At 34.8% G+C, this 21,791-nt stretch overlaps 1 protein-coding gene across 1 annotated transcript in view; it reads left to right on the plus strand.

Annotated features, from left to right (window-relative positions):
• The window catches only part of CDC40 (cell division cycle 40), a 48,215-nt gene that overhangs the window by 9,287 nt on the left and 17,137 nt on the right, over nucleotides 1–21,791 (plus strand). The window contains exons 2-7 of the mRNA XM_003781587.3: nucleotides 5,570–5,656; nucleotides 12,648–12,777; nucleotides 17,407–17,490; nucleotides 18,780–18,919; nucleotides 20,106–20,202; nucleotides 21,519–21,658. Coding sequence (XP_003781635.1) covers nucleotides 5,570–5,656; nucleotides 12,648–12,777; nucleotides 17,407–17,490; nucleotides 18,780–18,919; nucleotides 20,106–20,202; nucleotides 21,519–21,658 — 678 coding nt within the window. The remainder of the gene's footprint in view (nucleotides 1–5,569; nucleotides 5,657–12,647; nucleotides 12,778–17,406; nucleotides 17,491–18,779; nucleotides 18,920–20,105; nucleotides 20,203–21,518; nucleotides 21,659–21,791) is intronic.

Raw genomic sequence — 21,791 nt, forward strand, 5'->3', positions numbered from 1 at the left:
AATCTCACTGGAGTTAGATGATATCTCAGAGTAGTTTTGATTTGCATTTCTCTGATGATTAAGGATGGTGAGCATTTTTTCATATATCTGTAGGCCGTACGCTGATCTTCTTTGGAGAAATTTCTCTTCAATTCCCTTGCCCATCCTGAGATGGGATCACTCGTTTTCTTCTTGCTAATATGTTTAAGTTCTCTATGGATTCGGGTTATTAAACCTTTTCCTTACGAGTCTTAATGTGAAGAACATCCCTGTCTGCTACCCACCTCCAGAAACTGAAAACTCAGATTTTTGTTCATCTAGCTCCCTTTCAGCTAAGGGTCAGGACTATAACTTGGACTTAGCCAAACAGATACACCCACCTAAGCTTTCCTATCTGAAACTAAGGATTCCTATCTGAAGCTAAGGATTTTAATTAGCAGTGGTGGCCAACATTTTCTAGCTTCTCAGGCCAATAGTTTCATTAGCAGCTTCCAGGGGTAGCCATAGCACCTTAGTAATGGTGTTCAGTATTGGTAAACTGTTGTCTTCATTGGATTGGTCCTGTGGTATGATTGGGTTTGAATTATGATTCCATCTATATTATGTCTGCCTACTTCCAAAGCTGGTTCTCCATCCTACCTGGAAATTCTAGGAGAAACTCATAAAGATTAAATACTGTTTAATCAGCCTGACTGATATGCCTGGTTACTCTGCCAGCAGTTTTTTTATTTGTTACTAATTGGGGCTTTTTAGTGTTGTTCATTGTAGTTACTTCAAACTTTTCCCCTTTTAATTTATTATTCTGTTAGTAGAGTGGACTAAGTGACCTAATTGTGCTCATACTTAAGGAAATATTGCAGAGAATTACATGAAATAATGTGTCTGTCTGGTGCTAGCACATTAGTGTTCTTAAATTGTTATTTATTTTTTTCTTACCTTGTCCTAGTGAACTTTATGATTCATTTATCAATTATGTGGACCATTGTCTGTCCCACTAGCATATAAACTCTGCCAGGGCAGGTGTTTTTGTTTCTGTGGACCTAGAACAGTGCCTACCACAAAGTGGGCACATCTCAGTATTTCTATTGACTGAATAAGTGAATCAGAAATTACTGTATTTGCTTTATAAAGATGCCTATCTCCTAACTACACTAAGAAAATAAGATCAGTTATGACTCTCAAACCTCCCAGCATCTCCAAACATCTATCATCTGGCACCTGTAGCTTTGTCCTCTATTGCATCTCAAAGAGAGCTGTCCTTTTATTAGACGCTAATCTTCCAACTGTGTCCTGTATTCTATCCCCTCTTACCTCTTCTAGGATAACCAGACCCTTGAGTATCCCCTTATTCTTGTCATGTGTTTCTTCTTGCTGTCACCTTTCCTCTAGCCTATGATTGCCTATGTCTTTGACTTAGTCTTTTCAAGGAGGAAGAAAAAATTTTACCCAGAAAATCCTTCAACATGGTACCCTATCTCTTCTGTTTTTTACCAGCAAATGTCTTTGGGGTAAAAAATCATTACTGTCTTGTTATTCCAAGTCTTCATTTATATCTCTACCCCTTGTAACTGACTTTCCATACTATTCCTCACTGCCAAAGTCACTCGGGCAAAGGCTTGTTGTGGTGTAATTGCCAAGCTTTGGTCAGTGTGCTCCTACTTAATTTCCCCATGGATTGGCTTTTCTTTTTTCAAGTTATTGAGTTTAACAAATATTTATTGAACATGTGCTGAATGCTCTGCATTCTACTAGGGAGTGGGGATATAAGTAAAAGTCTTGTGCAACAAATAATACATCAGAAGTACTCACAAGAGCACAACATTCATTGGGACTGTGAACAAAAAAAGCAGTTTTCCTGAAGCAGGAGGAGGGAAGTTATCAGGGAAAATAAGATGACATATTATCAGGTAATAAAGGGAATGCCTAAAATTCAAAGCAGTAGCATTGTGTACAGCACAGAAAACATCAAAGCTCTTGCTATTTTAAAAAAGTCAACTGTTACTCTAAGATAGCAAAAGTGCAGGTGTATTAAACCAGACAAGGAGTTATTATAATAGACCAGGCAAGATATAATGAAACCCCAGACCCCAAACTAGGACAGTGGTAGCTGGGGTATAGAGAAGGGAGGGTGGAAGTGGGGTTGCTGGAGAAATACTCAGAGGTGGAATCAGCAAGACTTGTTAGTGAAAGGGCCTGTTTTGTTAGTTTGAAGATGGAGTCCTGGGGAAATGATACATTGTTTGGGGACATAGCATAGTATTTGATGCTGTGGAACAACCATATAATGAAATTCAGTAGGCAGTTGGATATGAGGAGCCAGAGGCCAGGAATGTAGTCAAAGTGTGATGTTGCTATGAATTGTGTAAGAGGATGTAACCACCAGCTGGAAGCCAACAGAATAAAGGGGTAGTTCCAGGGGATGATTGTACATTTGTGTGTACAGAATCCACCTGTGTAGCTTATATTTTAGTGGAGAGAGATAATAAACATATATATCAGGTAATGACAAATATAATGGGAAAAAGGTGAGGTAAAGGGACAGCAGAAAAACTGACCCTCTTGAGATTTGAAAGCCAAGAGAACATTCACATGGGTATTCAGGGGAAGAACATTCTAAAAAGAACTATAGGTCATAATATGAAATGTCTGGTTTCAAATCAAATTTTAGTTTATTATCTCTCTAATAAGAAACAGTACAGTTAATTAAAGAATGGATCTAAACTATGGACACAGTGTTGCCATCTTAATGGTAGCTCATTTATGCCAGAGCAAAGGCGGCTGGAGAGCAAGTAGTGGTGAAATCGCCAAAGGCATTTTCCACAGCTGGTTGAGAAAAGAAGTAGTCCAAAGCCTAGAAGAAGAGGTAGTCAGTTGGTGCAAGGTCTGGTGAATTGGGGAGGTGACAGAGAGTTTCCAAGTCCAGCTTCTGTAGTTGGAGCAGCATTTGTGTGACAGCAATGTCTTGCAAAGAGGATTGGCATATCTCTGTTCACCAGTCTCGGCTGCTTAATCACAAGTATTCTTACCATGTCATCACTTGGTTGCAGTAGACATCTGCTGTTATGGATTGACCCAATTTCATGAACTGTAGTGGATAATTCCAGTGCTGGACCACCAAACAGACACTATTAGCTTTTTTTAATGAATGTTTGGCTTCGGACTATGTTTCAGCCTTCATCTTTATCCAACTATTGTGCCTAACATTTGCTATTGTTGAAAAGAATCCATTATTTGTCACATATAACAATACAGTGTAAAAATTATTCAGCTTTATCTTGTGATAGCAAAGAAAGGCACACTTCACAGTGATTTCTCATTTAATTCATGCATAACCTATCCATCCAGCTTCTTTGCCTTGCCAATTTGTTTCAAATAGTCCAACATTGTTGGAATTGTGACACCAAATTCTACTGCTGATTCACACATAGGTTGAGATAAATTCGCCTCCACTACAGCTTTTATAGCTCATTATTATCCACCTTGGTCTCAGGTCGCCCGCATGGCTCATTTTCAAGATCAAAATCCCCAGAACAGAATTTCACTACGCATTCATTAGCCACATCCTTCCCAAACACTTCATTGATATTTCTAGCTGTATGCACTGCTTGGTTCCACAATGGAATTCATATTCTAAAATAACACGAATTTCGTACTTATACAAAATTGCTCTAAAATTTTTGAAAGATAATCACAAGCCAAAGTGTGCATTTGAAAGAATGAGGATGTACCTTCGCAATAAAACAAGAAGTGTCAAAAGTATAATTCATAGATGATATATGACTTGTTGAAAAATTTTAAAATACAAATTGAATGCCCTCACTGAAGGAAAGATATTTATAATTAAATAACATGTTTTAAATATGTGAATATAGAAAAGACAAAAATGCCCCATAAAACTACCCTAGGGAACCATGCCTACTTTCTGGGAACAACTGGTAGCAGGCCTTGCAGGCCTTTGTTATGCTTTTAACTCTGGGTGGGGAAGCTACTAGAGGGTTTACAGTAAAAGAGTGACACAATCTGATGTTTTGGAAAAATCACACCATCTGCTGTGTGGAATGAGGCTATGTGTGGGCAAGGGCAGAAAGTAGGGAGAGCACGTAAGAAACTATCCCAAGGTCAAGCTTAGTGGCTTACACCTGTAATTCCAGTGCTTTGGGAGGCCAAAGCTGATTGCTTGAGGCCAGGAGTTGGAGACTAGCCTGAGCAACATAACAAGACTTATCTACCAGAAAAAGAAAACCTATTGCAATAATCCAGATGCAGAATGATAAATTGGATGAGAGTGATTGAGGCTGTGAGAACTGGTTGAATTATGGATGTTTATACAAAGTAGACGATTTGATGATGGATTGGATATAAAGAGTGAAAGAAAGAAAAGACAGGACAAATCCAGAGATTTTCACCTGAACAACTGTAAGGATGAAATTGTGATTAATTTAGATAGAGAAGCCTGGAAGGATTTACTACGGGAGACAAAACCAAGGGCTCCCTTTTGGATATATTAAGTTTGAGATATCTGTTAGATGTCCTGGGAGAAGAGATGTGAAGTTAAAGGGTGGATATATAAGTCTTAAACTCAGAGGTGTCAGGTCCAGCCGCTTGGTAGAATGTTGCCCCGGTTTTTTGGCTCCTTGCTTGAAAAAATCATAAGCAGGGCCAAAGCAATGGAGTTATTACAGACAAGAAGCAATTCCACACAAACAGCTTTTATTGCAAGAAAGAAGGAAGGTATACAGAGGGAAAATATGTTCCAGCGAGAGGACCAGGAGTGGAGAAAGGCATTTAGGACTCTCAGGTGGTCATCCTTTTATCAGCCTGGTAGCAGAAGGTTTACGTGAGGTGTGGGAGATTACCAGATGATTGACAGATGTTCTACGTTTTCCTGGGGTTTTTCCCCTGGAATGGTCCCCAGCTTCTGCACCCCTAAAAACTGCCCTTCAGGTCTTTATCTGCCACCTGCAGATTTGGTCCCTGCCTACCAGAGGGACCAGGCTAGAGGTACCAGTTTGAAAATTGTCATATTTGTAAGTGATAGGGTTATACAAAAGACAGACTATGTGATTCTTCAGTGGAGATGAGATTTTTATGTTTGTTAAACTGGGGAATGAATTTAAGAAGGTTGAAACATTGACATAGATTATAAGACTGTAGATTTAGAAGATTCAGGCTTTGCCACTTCCTTTTGTTGCCTCTGCACTGCGTATGTTACAGAGCTAATACGGTTTACTGAATATAAAAGGAGCACCTCTTCTGAATTGGGCACTAGAGGATCACATCTTTTGAATTAATAAAAAAGAAGAGTTGAAATCTCTTAAATTTATGACTTTGAGTAGTGTTAACTTATTAAGAAATTTTTAATTTAATTAAGTCAATATTTTGAAGAGAAAAAAATTTGTTATATATTTTAACCTCTAGAGAACTAATTATGTTTTATGTTATTATCTTTGATATTAGAATTATTAATAATATGTGACTGATGTAAATATCATAAAGTTAGTGTTAAAAATGGCTGGCACGACTTTACTGTGGCTTCCAAAATAAAATCATCAGTTCTCAGATCTTTAATATTCATTTGGTTTTCTTTTAGGAAGATTTGGAGACTGGAGTTCACCTTGACCCTGCTGTAAAAGAAGTTCAGTATAATCCTACCTATGAGACCATGTTTGCTCCCGAGGTAAGAAAACATATTTTGTCTGTCTTTTATTGAAGCATTTAAATTATACATAGGTAGATAAACAATTGGTGAATTTTAAAAAGTTTTCTCAAGAAAAGCATACTATTTAAGCTTTTAGAAAATAGATCCTTCTGTTCTCCCAGAATAAAGGAGAGATTATTTCCTCCTCCAAGAGATTAAATTTCGAGATATTTTGCCTTTTAAAATGGGAGAGAATGCTTGATTGACAAAAATAGAAGTCCTAGAAAATTGTAATTATAAAACAAAAAAATAAGGCTTCAGTAGCAGAAACACTTTCAGGATGGGAGTAAGGAGCCACATCTTATTGCATCTTGGTAGAAAATGGGGTACTTTTTAATATTTTTCATTTTGTAGCATAAGGTCATTGTCCTTTTTGAGACATATCAGAGCGATAGAACTACGTCATCTTTAAAAAAAACAAAAAAACTACTTCATCTAGTACGTTGCTGCCTAGCTTTCTGTAATGACTTAAAAGAAGGCCGTTGAAATGCAGAGAATAGCCAGCAATGCCGCACCCCTCTTTAGGCAGTGCTCTAGCTATTCTGAGTGCGCTCTAAGCAGAATACCTTCTTGCCATGCTCTAAGCCTGAAGTACATTTTAAATGTCATTCTGTTGTTTCTTAAATCCTTGTAGCCTGTTGAACTGTAGGCTGTTGTTATATCCCTTGTCACCATTTTAGCCTGCCCACTGAAGTATATATTGTATACTTCATTGTATACAATATAGTATTACTGTATTGTATTTTATTTATATTGTATTTTTTTAATGAAAAGTACTTCTATAACACAAAGCCACTGAATTCAAAAAATAAAATGTTGAAGTGTTGTGGTATATGACATTCTGCTGTCACTTTATCTTCTGCACAGTCTGCTTTTCTTAAATTTTTAAATTCTCTGTATAACTTACACATTCAAGAAAAATTTAAAAGGTCAGTTAAAATTTGTTGTGTTGATATTGACAGGAATCCTTTAATGTTCTGTTCTTTTTCTTAGTGTTAAGGAGCCTCATATTAAATATATAAGCTAGTTTATGTTAAGAACTCTGTAATACTTGTTAGCAATTTAAGAAAGAAGCAATGAGATGTAAAAGAAAAGCAAAGTTAGTTCTGCCAGGTTGCCAAATGAATTGTTGCCAAATGAATCGTCTGTGACTTAAATTATGAACTTTGTATTTTGTGACTAGAATCTGTATCGCTTGGCAGAGTCTGGGGAAAGTATTCCTAGGAACTTTGCCAGATTAAATTCAAATTCCTGTATTTTGAAATTCTAATGTTAGGAATATGATATAATCCCTCTCCTCAAGTTAGTGTTTTACTGTTGTGTTTGTTTTTAAGTAAGAGAGTATGTGTGTATGTATAGAGACTATTTCCTGTAATACCTATTAAGGTGGAACTTAAAGGAGAAATTGCATCTGGTGATTATTATTAAAAAAAGGAAAAAAAAGTTCCCTGAAAGAAGCAATATTTGAGGTGGACAATACAATCCAGGTTAAGACCATAAGTAAGTTAAGCTGACTCCTCATTAGCTGTCATGTAACCTTGGACATTCTTAGTTTTTTCATAGGTAAAATGAAGATGATTTCTACTTTATCGAGTTAAAAAGATAAATGAGATAATGTATGATGTGGTTTGGAAACTCTGGCACAAAGTAGCATTTAACAAATAGTAGCCCTTGTTGGTATTTATATTAAATTATTGGCATTGCTGCTAAGGTAGGATTTTATGAAGAAAAAATCCATGCAGAAGGGAATAGCATGAGCCAAATCAGGAATCTAAAGAGCAGGAATGCCTTAGTCATTATCAGTAAGGGAGAATAGAGAAATAAGACGAGAATGGCACTTTGTGTGATATTGCACAGGGCCAAGCTAAAAAAATTGGTCTTGATTAATGGATGATAGGTTTCTGAGGTTCTTAAAAAAAATCAAAGCTGAGTTTTTAGGAAGATTTATTCACTAAGGATTTGCATGATGAGAAAGAACAGGAATAGAGACTAAGGTAATAAAACTTTATCAACTGTCATTTATTACATACTGAGAGATTTTCTTATCTCGTGTAGTCCTTACTGCAACCATATGAAATTAAGTGCATTCCTTTATTACAGTGAGGAAATGGAGTTTTCTTAGATTTACTGACGATAATTAAGATATTTGGGGATTTGAATCCTGATCACTCTTCAGTATCTTTGTAACTAGAAGACCTATTTGAAGTCAGCCCTTGTGGAGTTTGCAGGGTTACACCGTATGCCTTTGACTTTGCTAGTTCTGAAAATTAACTGAATTGCTTATTTTATAAAAATACTGTTTCTCCCTCCCAACCAAGGACTTTTTCTAAATAGTTTCCTAGTTGATCAGATAAATTTTCTCAAATTGTGGATAACCATTGTTTCGGTCTAGTGATTTTCTTCAGTACACTCAGTTCTTTTTGAATCTGCTTAGAGTATAATGCATTAATTACCTTTTCTAAACTCATAAGTCTCAGGAAGAACTCCAGACTCCTTAAAATAATGGTACTCTTATGAATAGAAAAAATACAAAAGAAAAAAATGCCAGTTGCTGTTAAAAATTTGGCTGTAAGGGCTGCTATAAATATTAATGCTAGAATGAACTTTAGAAATTATATAGCTCAGATTTTTTATTTTATAGATGAGGAAACTGAGGCCCAAGGTCATAGAAACAGCACTAGTGAAATTCTCTTATGCCAGCAATATTTAAACTGTGCTTATATTTTCCAAAATTAGAATATCCTGCAAATAAAATTGAACTGCAGGAATCTCTTCTTGATTTGTATGAAATAATTAATAGATACTTCTTACCTTAAATTTATTTATATGCTTTTTAAACATTGATGACCAATAAAAATGAAAAATTTACCCCAAATCAAGTATGTTATTAATTCAATAATTGGTTTTTTCCTCTATGTGAACTTATAGCTATGATTTTATGTAGTCCATTTGTATTAGTATAAATTTTCATAGTTCTTATAATGTTATAATATACTGCTAAGATATTAAGTCACTATTGGTCTACCTACTGGAGACTTTTGAGAACCACTGCCTTATAATACCAGACATCTGAGAGTTATTAGCCAACATCTTTACAAATTTAAGATACTGTTCTCCCTAGTCTCTAATATCACTACTTCACTTAGTTGAAAGATGTGAAGGATACTTACCTCTCTTGAGAACATGACATAATCTTTGGGTGTAGAGATCTGAATTAATACTTACATGTGGGTTTTATAATGAAATTTTTTAATACAAAAATTGTATATATTTGTCATGTACAACATGATGTTTTAAAATAGTCTACATTATAGAATAGTTAAATTGACTAACACACATTACTTCACATGCTTATTTTTTGTGGTGAGAACACTTAAAATCTACTCTCTCAGGGATTTTTAAGAATACAGTACATTGTTATTAAGGATCATCACCATGCTTGTACAATAGATCTCTTGATCTTGTTCCTCCTATCTAACTGTGTCCTTTAGCCAACATCACTCAGCATCCTTCTATCCCCGACTAACTCTAGCAACCACCATTCTGCTCTCTGCTCTTATGAGTTTGACTTTCTTAGAGTCTACATAAAAGTGAGATCATGTGATATTTGGCTTATTTTGGCCTTGTGCCTGGCTTATTTCACTTAACATAATGTCCTTTAGATTAATCTATGTTGTCACAAATGACAGGATTTCCTTCTTTTTAAATGCTGAATAGTATTCTGTTGTGATGACTACCACATTTTCTTTACCCATTTACCTGTTGATGGGCATTTAGGTTGATTTCATATTTTGGCTATTGTGACTAATAGTGCAGTGAACATGGGGATGCAGATGTCTTCAGCACACTGACTTTGTTTCCTTTTATATATACTCAGTAGTGGGATTGCTAGATCATATGATTCTTATGCTTTTAATTTTTTGAGGAACCTTTATACATCCCCACTAGCAGCATACAGAGTCCTCTTTTCTCATCCTCACCAACATTTGTGTCTTCATCGGTATGTTACTTATGAGTTAATTTGCATTTCTCTGGTTATTATTAATGTTGGGCACTTTTTATATATCTGCTGGCTGGCTGTATGTCTTCTTTTGAGAAATGTTGAGAAATTGAGGTCTTTGGCCCATTTTTAATCGAGTTTCTCATTTTCTTGCTATAGAATTATTTTGAGTTCCCTGTGTATTTTGGATGTTAACCCTTGTCAGATGTATGGTTTGCAAACATTTTCTCCCTTAAATGTATACATTTTATATAAGGAAATTACAATTGTAGTTGACTTACGGTATACTTCAGAATTGTTTTAGCTAAAAATTGTTAGGTGCTCATCCTTAATTAACTTGAATAGGTTATATATTCATCATATTCACTTACGTTAAATGTGTTGTTCTAAATTATTAAAAATCACTTGAACACAATTTACTCTTAAACTTAGTTAACTACCAAAACTTGAAATGTTTGGAAATCATCAGTTTTGTGAGTTTTTTATGTACTTTTTTTGTTTTATTTTGTTTTATGAGACAGTGTCTTGCTCTTGTTGCCCAGGCTGGAGTGCAGTGGCGTCATCACTGCAACCTTGAACTCCTGGTCTCAAGTGATCCTCCTGCCTCGACCTGAGTAGCTGGAACTATAGGCACAGGACACCACCCCCTGCTGTTTCTTCTATTTTTTGTAGAAATAGGATCTCACTCGTGTTCAAGCTGGTCTCATACTGATCCTCCTGCCTGGGCCTTGTTTTGTTTTATAACAAGTGCCCCAGAATTTAAAAAGTTTCATATTGACAGGGGCCAGGAACTTCTGGAAGACATACTTTGAGTAATTGGAAAGAGCTAAGTTCTGCTGAATAGCATTCTCTGCCTTCCTTTGTTGATGTTTACTGTCTTTGAGTTCAGCTCTAAAAGCTCCCAGTAACCAGGCTGTCAGGGTCAACCTGAAGTAGATATACCCTCTTCCTACCAGCTTCCTAGAAGACTTTTTATTACCTTCATGTTAAATGTCTGTAAGACATAAACAAATTTAAATTTTTAGATTACTTTAGGTATAGCACCATATTCAGTATACACTTAACTTTAATATATGGATCGTTATTAGTATAGAAAGCATAGATCTTTAACACTGAGAATTTTTTTAAAATGGAGATAGTTTGATATATATGATCTCTAGAATTGTTCTCTTTTTTATAAAATCTTAGTAAAATAAGAGTATGAAAATTATAGCCTCCTCTTTTAGATGGAAAATTACCTATGAGCACAGTGATTGGTAATTTAATATATGTGCTAAAATGAACAATAAGGGCAATGAGGATTTTTATCATTTTAGATCCACCCCCGCCTGAAATAGCAGATGCTGCTTTATGAATGATAGCTGACTGTAGCAGGTAAAGCGTCTAGGAAGCTTTCAAATCATTTCATCTTTAATTCTGTGACTGCTTCTGTTTCTGTAATAAATTTTGTGACTGAATGAAGTTGACTACAACTTCCAGCATTCAACAATCTAGATTCTTTTCCTGTGTTTTCCACCCATCAACAGACATAGGAAAGACTAATATGGGCTTAAAGTCTTGCACTATCCATTATAAGTTAGAATAAATAGTAATAAAAGCTTTATATATAAATCAAGTATTTTTAAATTGACCTAGTTTAAACATAGAAATTGAAACTGTCAATGTATAGAAATCTTGTAATTATCTATTTTCTTCTAAAGCAGAAAAATGTAAGGCAGATAATCAAACACTTGCAGATGTTCAGACATAGTATAATGTTGATACATAGATAATGTAGTGTACTGGTTAAGAGAAGATCAATAATTTATATTTGTGGCTCTGGTAATGTATCATAAATGATGGTTTCTAATGGTAGTAACCTAAGCTGTTCCAACATAAAAATTTTTCATCATAATGGTGGATCTTACAAAGCTCAAATAAAAATACTCTGTTACTTTCACTCTTTCCAAAGTGGGAAGCTCATTTTGTTCTTTATTTTAAAGCAGAAAAGAAAAGAATTAAATTTCCCAGTGCCTTTTATAATAGCATTATATGAATAGCATACAGTATAGTTTATTCTGATAGTTTCTTACTGAATTTTTTAAAAAAGTCAGAGGCTGTGATTATGTATTTAAGGAATGTTATGATGTAACAGGATGCTTAAGATTTGTTCTAGGCTTGGTTCTGCCAACTAATAAAGCTTCTGACAACACGGCAGTAAAAAACATTGTCTTTGGCTTTTTCTTCATGTGTAAAATGAGAAGGAATATACTTCTCTTACTAGCCAGCATTTTTGTACCAATCAAATTAAATAACATTTGGGAAAACATTCTGAAACGCAAAGTTTTACAAACAAGTAGATAATAATGGTACTATTTCGTGTAAGATGTTTATAGTGTGACTTCAGAGTGGAGAAATCTTATAAACATTTGTCATATCTATTCCTGGGGACTTTTTTAAGCACTTTATTTTTATTGTCTGTTTTCCTATCCCCTGCCCCCACTGGATTCCAGTTAATCTTTCCTTTGTTAGTGAGTGCTTTCTATATGCCCGGCATTGTAGTAAGTATTGAGGAATTATAATTTAGTGGAAGAGAAATGTATTTTTTAATTACAGCATGGTACCACTATTGATACAAAAGTCAGAAAAAATCCTCCAAATCATGGTTTAGACAAGACAATAGTAACACTCATTATCTAGGGTACCATTGTCAGGTAGCACCCTGCAGTCATAGGAATGTAGTAGCCAATAACCATGTGTGGCTACTGAGCTCTTGACATAAATGATCCCATGTAGATCTGAGTGAGCTGCATTCCCCGGGGCTGATAAACAATGCTAATCAGCCACTGCCGAGTTGTACTGGACCATGTGAGGCCAGCATGTTCCCAAATAGGTTAATTGACCCTTGAGACTTTAGAGTTCAGTAATTCTAGCTTTCACATACTTAGAACTCATGTTTTTCTTTTTACCTTTTTTCTTGGAACATTACAGTTTGGACCTGAAAATCCCTTTAGGACACAGCAAATGGCTGCCCCTAGAAATATGCTTTCTGGATATGCTGAACCAGCTCATATCAATGATTTTATGTTTGAACAACAAAGAAGAACTTTTGCCACATATGGTAAGTTGATAAAAGTTAAATAGTTCAGAGTTTGGCCTTATTTAGAAATATGGGGTGTGTATGAGGTTGGCAGCAGGGAGAGAATCTACTTTATCTTCTGGCTTTTAAAATTTGTTAATCTTGATTCCTTACAAAAAGGTAGTATGCCACCTTATATCTATAAATACTCATATACATGGGAATGTGCACTAATGTTTTTAGCTGTCATTTTAAATCTGCTGTGATCCCTGAGTACTGGAAATATTCTGTGGCCTTAAAAACAGAATGTTCTTTGTTGTTGTACTTGTAATGAACACTTGTTATTTCATGTCCATTTCATGCAGATTGCTGTTACAGTTGGTAAATGAAAGGATAGTGTTAAGAGGTTACCTTTTTAATCTTATTATTTGGTACTTTACTCTGTTTCTTAGATCTTATTTCTAAATGTTTTCTCTTAATCACTGAGGGATTTCAGGAATAGAATAGTCACCCATTCATAGTGTAAAATAATTATATCCTATCGATGATGGAATTTTAAAAAGTTAATGTGCATAGAAACTGGTTGTAAAAGGATTACCATATATATTAGATAATATTTCAGCCTGGTAAGATTATAATTGGCTTACAGAGTGCCAAAAGTTGCAGTTAAGACTCTATACCACTAAAATCACCCCGAAGAGTTCAGTGACACTTCCAGTCCAATATAATGGTTACAAATGCATTGTACCTATTATTTGTGCAAGGGGTCCCATGTAAATCTAAAATAAGTACACATAAAATCAACTCTATTGCATTATGAATTTATTAGATGCTAGCCTCTAATAAACAGAGTTTTAAAGACTTTAGTTTCTTAGTCTCTGGAAGGGCCTTAAACAATAATATAGTTAACTTAAGTCTTTAAAACATACAGAAAAAGCTCAATTATGTTTATTTTGATACTAATACCTACTTCTTAAATTACCATATAGCAAAAATAAAGATTCAAAATTATTTATTTGGTTTTAGACCTGCATTCAAAAATGGGCTTATAAAAAAAAAAATCTGGTAATTTTTGCCTCCCATTAGGAGGTGGTAAACTAGGCCACAGATTGATGTTGAAGGCAAAAAATGAATGTGGGGCTGTAGTATATTATTAGGCAACCTAGTCTGAATGGAATGTCCAGTTGTAAAACTAAGAAAATTTTGTTCTGTCTTGCCTTATGATAGATCTTAGAATTGAGATCAACTTGTTTGAACTTAATAAATGAACCGATACCAGGTTTAACACTCTTTTTTTCAAGTACCAAGTAGTAAGCAAGAATGGCTTCTATTTGAGTCTTATAATTTCCTCATAGAGTGTTTATCTCTGACTTCAGATGATGATTCCTGCACCAGCTTCCTCTCTACTTGTGGGGGTTTTTTTGTTGTTGCTGTTTTTTTGTTTGGTTTTTTTGTTTGTTTGTTTTTGTTTTTTTATTAATCAGTCCCAAGCAAGGTTGAAAGCTACCAGGGCCAGCTTTTTAACCACTGAGCTATGATGCCCAGCTGTATTTTTTTTTAAACTCTACATGTAAAGGCTATGCAACCTTTCTGTTACCATCCATCATTTGCAAAGTACCAGGGAATAAACCTTCCCTGTATCTTATACTAGTGTTATCTCTGAGATATAGGGGAGATGCCGCATCACTGCTGGGACAGAGAACAAGCATTGATTCTGTATTTCTTTCCACTTTAAAAAAATATAGCATTGTTGTGCAGCGCCTGTGGCTCAAAGGAGTAGGGCGCCAGCCCCATCCATATACCGGAGATGGCAGGTTCAAACCCAGCCCGGGCCAAAAACTGCAAACAAGCAAACAAAAATTATAGCATTGTTATAATCTCAGTGAGTTTTCTGGAAAATTTATATTCCACAGCACATTTAGTTTGTCACAGAGCGTACCCATCAAGTCCCTAGCAATAAAGATAGTCTCATTTACTGTGTCTTCCCATGCACTCACGCAGCAGTTTTCCTTTTGGCTCCTGTTTACAGTTTTCTCCTGACTTCTCAGTCTCCCAGGATGGTGTGAATTCTTCTGTCCCCTTTTCCTCCCTTTCCTCCTGAGTTCCTGGCCAGCTCCCCTGCTGCTCACACTTGGGGCTTCACAGGTTTCTTCATTTTTTCCACTTTCATCCAAAAGTTTTCTTGACACCCATCTAGGGAAGTGCAATATAAAATTTTAAAGAACTAATTTTAGTCTTACCGTAGTCATCATTAACTTCAGTATTAGAAGCTCTTTACTCACATTTATAAATTTTTTTTAAAATAATCTACTGAACAAAGATAGTAATTTTTGTAAGAATTCCTTATATCATTTAGGTTTCAAGTTGTTTCTGCTTTTCACTATTAAAAGTGTAATGTCATACATTGTACTCCAATAAAATGCTTTTTAAAACGTGATAGCAAATATTTTTGTACATGAAACTCTATTGTTGAGGCATGAGAGTAGTGGTGTTATCATAGCTCACTGCAACCTCAGATTCCTGGGCTTACGCGATACTCCTGCCTTAGCCTCCTGAGAGGCCAGGGCTACCCGCACATCATCAGGATGCCACAACATCCTGCTAATTTTTGTGTTTTTCATGGAGGACAGGGTCTTACTATGTTGTTCATGCTTGTCTTGAACCCCTGACCTCAAGCAATCCTCCCACTTTGGCCTCCCAAAGTACTAGGATTACGGGCATGAGCCACCATGCCTGGCCTTGAAATTGTTTGTAGTCTCTTTTCATTAACCTATTGGAATATATATTCATATCAGTAACCTTAAGGGTACAATGATAAAATTGATAATTATAGCCATTTTAAAAAGACTACCAAAAAAAAGAAAGTAGATATTAACTCCATTGAAAAGATAAAATGGAAAATAAAGTTCAGAAAGATCAATAAGAATACTTAAGAAATGTAGATGGGTTCACTTGAGACAAAGGGCAGTAGAAAATTAACGACTAAAATTCTGTAGTGTTAGAGTTAGATCTTGCTTTATGACTGGCTGATTTGTGGTAGGATATATGGCTAAATGTTTAACTTCTCTTATTTGTAAAAGGAAAGTAATATTGTCTTCTAATCACTTGGGGTGGGAGGCAGTAGTGGGAATGGTGGTAGTGGCAGTAGAGACTTTTACCACAAAGTAGTAAAAGTGGAGGGGAGGAGCTAAGTTTCTTTCCTCAGATGAAAGACTATGACCAGGTGAGTTGGGAATTGGTGCCTACATGGAGACAAGACAGACCAGGGAAACCTCTCCCCCTTCTCTTTCTCCCTCCTCCCCTCTAAACATGTCACACACTGCCATTTATAGAGACACAGATGTAAGTCTCCTTTCAAAGTAGGATTTACATTCTAGATAAGTTTTTTTGATTGAGACAGGAATTTTTAATTCAGGGTATATTAGTGTGAATTTTATACGAGCTCTATAAAAGTCTCATTTTAAAAAAATGTAAGAATAGTATTCTGTACGTCAAAGAGAGAAAAGATTTTTAAAACCCTCAGATTTGAACCTGTGATTTCAGAGCTTCTACTCCAAAGCTGCTGTTCTGCCATCAAGCCCTTTCCTCTGGCTAAGAACATTATTTTAATGCAAATGAGCCAATAGCCAAGGGTTGGTTCTATTCTAGCATATCTGGAGGATGAGTTGCGGACTTAATATCCTTAGCTTGTTAGAAAAGCATGTTTCATGACCAGTCTTTTTCTGGCGTCCACAAGAAGTTTCCTAAAATCTTTACATGAAAAATTAAAATGTTAAATATATCTACTAATATGTTCCCTTTAGAACAGTGGTTCTCAACCTTCCTAATGCCGCAGCCCTTTAACACAGTTCCTGTGGGTCGCAACCCACAGGTTGAGAACTGCTGCTTTAGAGTCGCATATATTTGATGTGATTATTTACATGAGTTGCAGGCCATAGAATGATGATCGATGATCTCTCTTTTGTGAATATGCTGGACATTTGTTGTGCTAGCACACCCACTTAAAGGAAAACTGATTTGAGTTAATAAGCTTTCTTCCTTGAGTTCCCATAGACCACTGAAGAACACACTTGTATTTAGCCATATACCCTAGTTAAAGGAATGTATTCGTGTATAGTGGCTATCCTTACCTCTTTTACCAAGGAAATAGCAAGAATGATTTATGAAGTGAAAATATTTTCTTTTAGTAATCAAAGGGAAGACTCCTTACTGAGTATGAAAATTTCAAAATAATAGCTAGATTTTATATAGTTCTTACATATTTCTTTTTTTAATTATTCAATAGTTTATATAATTTGATAAATTTAGCCCTCTAATATTCATTACTAAAAAGAAGCTAAACTCCAGAAATATATAATGTATATATATTTTTAAGCTCTTAGAATATACAAAAGTAAGGTTTTATATCTTGGCAAGAGAGGTTCTTAGTAATGTAATGTCAATATGCTAGATTCAGCCTATAAGATAATTCTTAATCTGCTGAAGTTATTTGTGGTCCAACCTGAAATTTGGGCTAGTTATTCTAAATAGAAACAGCTCAGGAAAGAAGGATTGGTCTTAAAGAGACCATTTCTGACATCTAGGAAGTAAAATGTGAAATGAATATATTTGTGTAGTAATAAATTAATTATAAATGGCAAAATGAATCAATTTCTACCTTTTTCCTTTTAGGTTATGCATTAGACCCTTCATTAGATAATCATCAAGTGTCTGCTAAATATATAGGTTCGGTGGAAGAAGCTGAAAAAAATCAAGGTAATTGATTTGAAATATTTAATATCACATATATATTCTCACACATACCTATAATTAGTGTTTTTCAGATTGACTTTATAGAGTAGGAAAAAACTAGTTTTTTATTTAGTACTTGATTTTTGTCTTTTTGTCTTTTTTTTAGAGACAGGTTCTTATTCTGTTGCCCAGGCTGGACTGCAGTGGCATGATCATAGCTCACTATATCCTTGAACTCCTGGGCTCAAGCAATCCTACCTCACTCTCCTATAGTCCCTAGTGGTACTATAGGCATGTGCCACCATGACTGGCTTATTTTTTTTATAGAGATAAAATGTTGCTTTGTAGCCCAGGCTGGTGTCAAACTCCTGGCCTCAAGCTATCCTCTTGCCTCAGCCTCCCAAAGCACTGGGAGCACAGGTGTGAGCCACAGTGCCCAGCCTCTTCATTTTGTGCTTTGAGGTTAAGACAATAGAGCAATATACAGGATATCCCAGAAGTCACCTCTAAAGTCATCATACATGGGGAAAATGGAAAATTATAGCTAAAGATATCTTTATTTACAAAATATTCATTACAAAATTTTACAAAGAGGTAGCCAACACTTAGAGAATATTTTGTAAATAAAGGTATCTTTAGCTACAATTTCTTCTTCGTCTTTTTCTTCTTTTATTTTACTGTTAACATTGATACTATTAGAGGTCAGCTTTAGATTGAGATTACTTGGAAGAAATACCAAACAAGGTTTTGTGAAATCTTGTTCGATTTATATTGCTACTTTACAAGTGAAGTGAAGATAAGTTACTGAGTACTTACTATAATTCAATTCATTTTTAAATGATTAATTACAGTTTATTCTTGCTTTCAAAGGTAGCATTATCATTACGTGGCAATACTGAATTACTGGTTTTCTTTCAAAAAGTGCTAAAAATCCACTGATACTGGCTTTTGATTCATTAAAAAGGTTGTGTACTATTGCATTGTATGATTACATATTTGGATCTTGTCTTTAAGTACACAGTACTAGAATTTGCAAAATATCACATTCGTAGAAAGTGTCTTTCCCCAGAAGATTATATCTCTTTTTGTGTGACATGAGTTGATGTATGTGGCAGATTCACACAGGCTTTGTTTGTTTTGCTTTTTAATAAAATTTTTGGTCACTTGAACAATCATCTTTCTTTAACCATATAAAATAAGGTTATATACATGCTGATTATTTCCTTAGAAAGTATAGATATTTGTAATATCTCTTTTTGGTTTTTTGTTGTTGTTTGTTTTTTGTGGGTTTTTTTTTTTTTTGGTTAATATAGGTTTAACTGTGTTTGAAACTGGTCAGAAGAAAATAGAGAAGAGGAAAAAGTTCAAAGAAAATGATGCATCTAATATTGATGGTTTCTTGGGACCATGGGCAAAATATGTGGATGAAAAAGATGTAGCGAAGCCTTCAGAAGTAAGCTTTGATGTTTTTCATTGTCGGTTCAGTTGTATGCTGTGCCTCCATGAAGGATAGCTATATTAATAAACTTGAAATTTCCTTAGAGAACCAAATCACTCATCAAAATTTCTGTGCCTTAGTTCATTGAGAAAATATAATAAAATTTCTTTGTTTTTCTTTGAAATATTTCTGCTCACTTTTTTGCTATTTTATTTTCTTCTGTACTTTTTATTAAAATACAATAGCAGACAATTTTGAATAAATATTTCTTGATATTTCTAAGCTGCCATGGTAGCTGTTCTTCTGAAACCAGACATTCAGATAGCAACTGTAGAATCAGCCTTTCTATGACACTAGAAGTGATAGTAGGGTTTATTTATTAAGTAAAAGTTTAAACAAATTTCATCTATGTTGTTTAAAACTTAAGCCCTATGACATTTATAATGTAAAAGTACAGAACTCTCCCCTTCCCTTCCCCATCTCCTAATCTCACTGTCTCTGTGAGCCAGGCTTTGTTCTAGGTCCCCAGGATACAGCAGTGGACAAGGTCAAGGCATCCTGTCCTCGTGACTTAATTACATTCCGGTAACACAGTCAATCTGTGTTATTTACATCCAGTGAGTCTCTGTCTATAAAATCAAGTCAACAGTTGAGCTCTAGAATAAATAACAGCATGTTTGTGAGACCATCTGTTGACTTTGATCTTATAGATAGAGATTTACTGCTCCCCCATCTTTCTTCCACAGCTCTTCCCAAAAAAGTTGTATCACAAATCTATAGTCATTGCTTATAGACCTATGACTTTGTAAAAGCTATTTATGGAAGAACAACATTGTCTCCTAAAATTCATTTCCTTTTCTGGTACTGCATTTTCTAACTGCCTTGTCTTCTCACATGGATAATTAGCATATCATGTTAAATTTATTTAAAGTGTTCCAGAAGGATGAATTTTGTATAAAATCAATTTTAAAGTATGATCTAGTATTCGTTATATATTTAATGCCATTTTGTAACCTATGGAAGAGGCAGTCAGCCTCTGTTTATGGGAAGAGTTGAGCTTGTTATCCAGAGAGACACACTTGTAGCTATTGCTGCAGCAAAAATGTGGACCTTATATTGGTTATAAAGCGTTTATAACCAACTTTGAGCATGATAGGGTTCTAGAACATTTAATTTAAAGTTCATTCCTTAATTTCCTTAGGAAGAACAAAAAGAATTGGATGAAATCACAGCAAAGAGGCAGAAAAAAGGCAAACAGGAGGAAGAGAAACCTGGGGAAGAGAAGACAATCTTACACGGTAATATATATATTTTTTATACTTATTTTTACAAAAAACTTTATACTGTACTCTGTTCATACAATGTTAACTTCACTATCAGCTGTTATAAAAATCATTGTGTTAAGAATAATTATGTTTAACAAATTATATTCCAAAGAAATTATAGCAGACTCTACTGTGTACTAACAAAGGAGAGAAAACAGCATGATTAATGACAGCCACAGATTCCTTTGAAGTGTTAATGAATAAAAAATGATAAGAAACCTGAATGGTCCGCAGTCTGTTCTTTCCTAAGATAAAGTTGACTCTTTTAGTTTATTAAGACTACCCCAGTGATTTTAGCTGTTTTTAACCCAAGCCAAATACTCAGATATTCTCACGGTTTATAACCATTACTAAAATATACTTTAAAAGAATAAATTTTGTTTTTCATGTAAATAGATGAGAGATTAAGACTCGCAGACTTACTTTGACTTGTGGAAGGAAATGTATATTCACCTGAATAAATTATGAACAGCCTACAATCTACCTGTTCTTTAATAATTAGTTATATTTAGGAAATCATATCATGATTATTTCAAGCTGTAATATATAATTGAGCACTGACAATATTGATTATTCTATTGTTATAGCATATAAAATATTTAGATTTGATGAAATCATATTGGGTTCCTCAAGCTTCAGTTTTATCTCCGAGGAGTGTAGTCAGTATTTATGGTGTTTACAACCATCTCAGTAACATAGTAATAATAGCATTTATTGAGTACTGACTCGGTGCCAGGCATGCTGCTAAATGTTTTATATACACTGTGTAATTTAATTCCCACAGGTGACTTTACTGTAAAACTTGTGAAAATGGGAAAAGAGAAATGGAAAGTAACCAGAGGGGCATAAGAAAGAAAGCAAGAGAAAGAATAATTGATATTTTTTATTTTGTTTTAACTTCTTTCTTATCCTATTTTGCTTCTGATACTTTACCAGTGACTCACAAGGCCCAAGTTTTATCTTTTCTTCACTCACTGTAAATTATACCGCAGTGAAGTCTTTATATAATATCACTGAAATGTAACTGAACAAAAGTAGTATGGATCTTATTTAAATGTCTAATGATCTCTGGATATTTAAGAATTCCAAAATACTACCTTCAATTGTAAATGATAGCAGATGATTCTAAGTAACTAAATCTTAGCTGAAGGTTGATCTTAACATCATCAGGGTATTGTTACTTAAACCTTAGTATGGTATCCCTATGAATAAAATGTTATTTTAAGATTATAGATGTCATGACTATGGCTTCTATGTGTTCACTGATTTCCTTTGCCTTCTTATTTCAGTTAAGGAAATGTATGACTATCAGGGCAGGTCCTATCTTCACATACCTCAGGATGTTGGTGTTAATCTCCGGTCAACTGTGCCACCTGAAAAGTGTTACCTTCCCAAAAAACAAATTCATGTGTGGTCTGGACACACAAAGGTAATCAAGTAGGTTGTTTCTGTTTATTGTAATATTACAGTGTGATGCTAACATAGTTTCAGCTGTCCATGTTTAACTTTCAGCATTTCTACTAAAGATGCAGAAAAGTCAGATTGAAGATAAACTTGAGTTA

This window comes from Otolemur garnettii, unplaced genomic scaffold (genome assembly GCF_000181295.1).
Source record: "Otolemur garnettii isolate 467f Iridium unplaced genomic scaffold, OtoGar3 scaffold00002, whole genome shotgun sequence".
NCBI lineage: Eukaryota > Metazoa > Chordata > Mammalia > Primates > Galagidae > Otolemur > Otolemur garnettii.